The sequence below is a fragment of the Protobothrops mucrosquamatus genome, unplaced genomic scaffold (assembly GCF_001527695.2).
Source record: "Protobothrops mucrosquamatus isolate PMUCROS unplaced genomic scaffold, P.Mucros_1.0 scaffold_149, whole genome shotgun sequence".
Taxonomy (NCBI): domain Eukaryota; kingdom Metazoa; phylum Chordata; class Lepidosauria; order Squamata; family Viperidae; genus Protobothrops; species Protobothrops mucrosquamatus.
This window is the reverse complement of record NW_015386225.1, coordinates 795,502-801,653: the sequence shown is the minus strand read 5'-3', so window position 1 is coordinate 801,653 and position 6,152 is coordinate 795,502. Positions and strand designations below refer to the sequence as shown.

General features: G+C 33.6%; 1 protein-coding gene across 1 annotated transcript in view; it reads left to right on the top strand.

Annotated features, from left to right (window-relative positions):
• The window catches only part of URB1 (URB1 ribosome biogenesis homolog), a 54,439-nt gene extending 48,460 nt beyond the window's left edge, over nt 1-5,979 (top strand). The window contains exons 36-39 of the mRNA XM_029284772.1: nt 834-1,025; nt 2,040-2,281; nt 3,438-4,010; nt 5,364-5,979. Of these exons, the coding sequence (XP_029140605.1) occupies nt 834-1,025; nt 2,040-2,281; nt 3,438-4,010; nt 5,364-5,620 (1,264 nt within the window). The 3' untranslated portion in view covers nt 5,621-5,979. The remainder of the gene's footprint in view (nt 1-833; nt 1,026-2,039; nt 2,282-3,437; nt 4,011-5,363) is intronic.
• The last annotated feature ends 173 nt before the right edge of the window (nt 5,980-6,152 follow it).

Here is a 6,152-nt window from a genome sequence, read left to right as displayed (position 1 = left end):
AGAGTAAAGTTTTACCTACAATGGAGGACTGGAGATTGAAGGTTTCGCATCTTGCTGAAATGGCAAAAATTTCGGCTTATCTGAAGGATCATTCAAATGAACAATTTTTATCAATATGGAGAAGATGGATTGTTTATATTCAAAATAAGTATAGAATGGTGGAATATAATTTAGGTTTTTAGATAAAAACTTTTTTTTTATATACATATATATATATTTCACCTACTTATGTAGAATAACACTTTGTGGAGTTAGGGATATTAATATTAGTTTACTTTTAGTTGAATAGTATCCTGGGATTAGGTTTGGGAAGTCCGGGTGGGGGGTGGGGGGTAGGGGTTTTCTCAATTGTGATGTATCTGTGATGTGCTTTTTTTTTATGTTGAAAACAATAAAAAACTTATATTTGAAAAAAAAAAAGAAAAATGACTTGGTAAATTTATTAAAAGCTTAAGAAGTACTTCAGGGTCAAATAAAACCTCAGTTCAAAATATGTCACCTTTTTTAAAAATATCAGACTTCACTTAAAGCAAGTGATGTATTCAAAATTTTATTTGCTAAGAGATTTTGAAGAATGTAATATTGTATAATTGAAATTAGTATAAAAGTAACCCAGGTAACTACTCTTGTGTTATCCTGAATGCTACTATGCCTGCAAGTATTTTTTTTAACCCAAATTGTAAGAGCTAATTTTAAATTTATATAAAAGAAATTGAATTCATATGTTCTGACTACTTTGTCAGTTCCTAAAAATGCGAGTTTTTATAATATAAAAAACATATAGCAATAAAATTAAATGTTTTCCTGAAATACTTGTCTTTTTTTATTTCTAGGTTTCTAGAAAACAAGTTGTTAATACGTGTAATCTCCTTAATCCAAACTCTCTGGAAAACTAATTTAGGAAATAAGCAAACTTCACTCAATTCTTCTAGCCAATTGGAATTAAAAGAGAATCAGAAATTCCTTCCCATCCAGCTTATTAATGAATTTCTCCATGTTCTGCTCACACTTCTTAACCACATCCGGTAATTATTATCTATTTTTAAGGTATTGTATACTGCTTTGGCGTGTGCTTTTCCATTACAAAAAGAATTACTTTTTCATTGTAAACAAGAGTAATATTTGTCATCATAATCTACCCCAATCTAGCCATTAATATTTTCTGCTGAAGTCAGGCCTGTCTTCCATAATTCATGCTTTGTATCATTTGGAATTTCTGTCTCAAATTGCTAAAACGTTTTTTTCTGGGCAGTGACTACTGATTTAGGAGTTTTTTCTGAAGGTTGTTTCACATTAGTTTGGATCCTGTTAGCAAAATTGAGTATGTACAGCTTATCTTTTGAGCCTTTGTTTTAGGTGGGCTTTTGACCTATCTTGACCCCCTACAGATATTCTTATCTAAGTGAGATGTTACATCTAATTTTACTTCTTATTGAACAATACAATAAATGTATCTTTTATGGTTCCCCCCTCATGTGTACACATTCCTAGGGGGAAAAAAAGGAAGTTGAGATTATCAGTTTTGCAATAGTTAAGCCACAAGGTGCCTAGGGCTTCCTGATTCAGGAAAAGATGCAACTGGTGCGCCAATTGGAGTTGCACAAATGCCTTTACGACCACAGCTGCCACCTGCTTACAGAGCATGAGCCCTAAATTGCATTGGTTAAAGATTGAACATTCCCAGATGCAGTGGGCCTTAATAATCCATGGCTTGGTCTTGGTAGGATTGAGTCAAAGTTGGTCCCTCCCCATCCAGGGAACAACAGATTCAGAACCCATAAAAATTGATAAGTCATTGGCTCCAAGTCACATATTAATACTAATCTTCTATAAGATTAATAGATAGATACAGTGTTTATGCCATGTTGGTAATGTTTTCCAATAATGTATAAACTATCCATCAGTTTCTTGTTTTGCTTCATTTGAGAATGAGATTAACTACTTGGTGTCTAATAAAATCAACAGTGAGTTTAGTCATTATTTGTTGAAGTCATATAAATATTTTGTCCTAATTTTGTCTCCTGTCTTCTGCTAAATAGAACCAACTTGGATCCTGTTGAGTTTATTCAGTTTTTCAATGTATTAAGTTCTGTATTGGAATACCGTACTCTGGTTCTTGAAGCCTTCAGAGAAATGGGCAGATTCATTATAAATGAACATATCCTTTCAAACAATGATGTTTTGCTACTTTTGTACAAGTGGAGTATAATTAGTAAAGATATGGAACTTCAGAATGACCTGCATGTTATTGCACAACAATACCAAATCAAAGAATTGCTTAGTAAGTATTCTCAAAGTACTTCAGAGAGTTGCTGTTATATCAGTGTCTAGATTCAGCAAATGCTACAAAAACAGCCACTTATTCTGAGATTAAAATAGATTCCTGCATTTGTAATAACTCTCACAAATCAATATGTTGCTTGCCAGATGAGTTACTCTAGAACATTGAATTCAGCAGGCATATATTTGGGGGGAAAAATCTCCTTGATTCATGATGGGAAATTAATTTGAATAGCTTCATGTTCAGCCCACTGAAAGTCAGTGTCAAAAGCTTTTTATATAACACTAGCTGTACCCGGCCACGCGTTGCTGTGGCTCAGTCTGGTTAAATGGAAAAGAAAGAAAAGAGAAAGCGCACGCTTGTAATATGTTTAATTTCACAATGCTAGTGTGTGTTGCTTTTATGTCCAACAGATGGCGCTGTTTTTCAAAAAAGCATGTTTTTACCTGTCACAGGTGTGACATCTATATAATAGTAGGTATATAAAAACACGCGCGTATTCGAATGCAACGTTGTGTCAAAATTTCAAAGCAATCGGTGAAGAACTTTCGGAGATTTAAGATTTTGAACAAACGAACATTTACATTTTTATTTATATAACATGAAGGCATTGGAAATAGGGACATCATCAGTGTTTTGGTTTGTCAAAGATTAATTTAGGAAATGAAATATCTATGTAAGCACATTCTCTGATGAGGAAGGAATGATTGAGGAAGAACTGTAAGGGAGTTAAAATACTTTGAGAATATGTAGGGATATTGTATATAAACAACCTCATATTGTGTAATGTGAACATGCATCTGATTCTGTTTAGCTAAATTTTAAAAAAAATGTTAATTTTAAAGACAAAGAGTATAAACCTTTGATGCATTTGATACAAATATTTTTGCTGCACAAAACAGGTGCTGTTCCAGAGATCTTGTTAGGTATTAATTAACATTTGCTTTTTTAATAATTGAGGTGCAATAGTTAACTTGCTGGTATTTCTTTAATAGTAAATCTGCTACTTTTTGAGGTAATTAGCATACTCACTAGAAAGTTAATCTGCATGACAATATCTGTCGATTCATCTCTGCCTTAGTACTCATAATCAATTACTCATTGATTACCCTTATTTCATTGTTTATAAAAAGGTTTTTGCTTTTATCTAATTCAGAAAATACAGACAGGAACAAACCACGGTTACACTCGCAAGCATCAATCCGACTAGCTCAGAGAAAGAGCAAAACTGAAATAGAGGCAGCTGCAATCTCTGTATGGAAAGAAATCCATTTAAATGAATGCAAAACTCTTCTGAGATCTGTTTTTATCCACTGGGAACCCATTTTACTGGAAATATCAACAAAATCTCCAACAGAACAGAAAGGATATAGTAATCCAGAGCTTACATGCAAGATTGCTTATTTAGTATTTAGATGGCTTGTGACATCCCTCCTTGATGACAAGTTGAACATTCAGAATGTACTCCTGACTTTCTGGTGGTTTAAAAAATGTGCTTTTGAAAACAACTTTGTATTGGATTATATTCTTAAAGATGGATCACTGAAAAGGGCTATATTTAAGCTTTATAGTAGCATCTGTAATGCCTCTGAAGTTGTGAAACTGAATGATCTCTCTGTGCTTAATGGAATCATGCTCCATCTACTAGAATCTCGGGGCCTGACAGAAAATAATTTTCACGGGACAGTGAAAAAATTCTGCCTCACTGAAGTGACAGAAGTGAACAAAGGTAATTTGTTTGTTTTCCCCCACAAAAAATACTCTGTCCTTTCCCTACATGTTGCCTTTGACATATGCTAAACTTCATGTCTATTAACTTATAGCTATGATTAGAAATCATCAAATTGAAAAAAGGCTGTTCTGCTTATGAAACCTTGGAATTTGCTATATATCATAATACAGATTAAAATTTCCAGAAGATGAGTTACAGTCAAGGGCAAATAACAGTTCAGAACATTGGGTTTTAGCATAAATTATCTTTAATATCCCAAAGGTACTTTTTCAAAAGGCAACTGGACTTTGTTTTTCCTTGAAGACATTTTGCTTCTCATCCAAGAACTTCAGAAATAAAGAAGCTTGGACGAGAAGTGAAACATCTTCAAGGAAAAACAAGAAAGTCCAGTTATTCTTTAAAAAAGCACTTTTGGGACAACTGCGACCTAGATGACTAAGAATCTCCATAGATATCTTTAATATCTTTAAAACTACAGTGTACAGTAATATTTAACTGTTTGAGTCTTCAAGTATTAGTTTTTCTGCTACTTTTAAGTCAAGGCAATACAACATTTCTAGTAGCTATTCAAATATTTGGGGGGTTGAGGTTATAACTGGAGTGGGTGGGCTCTACTGGAAGATGAGATATTCAATGGCAGATCTTTTGCAGACTAAATTAAATCTATAAATCAGATGCTCAAATACTAATAACTAGGAATATCTAAATTAGGCATGTCCAACCTGCCAGATGCAGAGCACATGTAGCCTTGGACAGCTAGTAATGCAGGCCCACAAGACCATAAACTTTATGTGATTTATACACATTAACTATATTGTATATTTTATATGTGGCCCAAGACAATTCCTCTTCACACAGTGTGGCCCATGTTGGATATCCAGGATCTAAACCATTCTCCATGCAAGTCATTCTCAGTACAAAATAAAAAGGGTCAATTTCAATCAGGGCAGAAGTGTGCTGGGAGAAGCACATGAAAAGTCAAGACCTCAGTAGCTGAGGGGAGGGAAGCTGATGGGGACAATTCGTGAATGGCATGGTGGCACATGTCATACTGGGACATCAACAGAGGCTGAGAAGGGAAGTCATTGAGAAAATTGAGGAGAGACCAGAGAGGTATGCTGCTGGGATTTGCTAAGAAGTGAAAGGACGTGGGATAGCATATATAAGCCTTGTCTCACTCATCTAAATTTTATTTTGTATGAAACTTGGAAGAATCAAAGTTTTATGGGTTTTGGCCTGACATACCATGACAGAATCTCTGCAGTAGGATAGGTTCTTTCAAGTTTGAAACAAAGTTGTTTTCCCACGTTATGCATACCCCTTTTGTAACTATCATTTTCTTTTTCCTAGCTGCAAGCATTTTCCTTACTTCAATTTATATTGGAGACATTTGGCTAGGAGCAAGGCAACCAGACATGTTTATGAGACACATTAAATTAATATGTGGAGCAACTGATACTGAACGAAATGACAAAAAAAGGTTGGAATTTGAAGACTCGATGGTTTCTCTCTGCAAAGACATATACTCATTTTTAAATCTTCATCCTCACTTTCAGTCTTCAACTCAAACATTTGTCAACTTTCCTATCTTGAAATTAAAAAAATAAAAAGAACCATTGGGTGAAATCCTACAGAAATTGTTTTAAAAACAATGTTTATTTTCCTAATAGTAGTACAACTGTATGTTATAGGTATGATTTCAAATAAACTAATATTTTTTCAGAATTTGGCAAAGCTGGTATTGTTTTATATGTTTTACACTGCTGGAAAAATAATGAACAAAACATTGAAGTTAATAATTTTGCAGTAAAATAAACATAGAGTAATGTTTACTGTTGTATGAAATAAAGATGTCCATTAGAATTGCATATGCTTTGAAAATGGTTTTAGAAATGGTGTTTTGTTATATGCAAGAATAGAGAAACAACCCCATTTTAAAGCAACTGCATTTTTTTTCAAGATTGTTTTAATAAATCACATTAAAAGCTGACAGTGCTTTAATGGGGTGATCTTTTAAGAGCACTATGTATCAAGTTCATCATGTAGAATTCTGAGAAAAAACGTAATAAGGATATTTTTCTGAATTATTTTTGAAGCATATACAGCCCTAGTATATGTACTTCCATGCTCCAAAGGAGT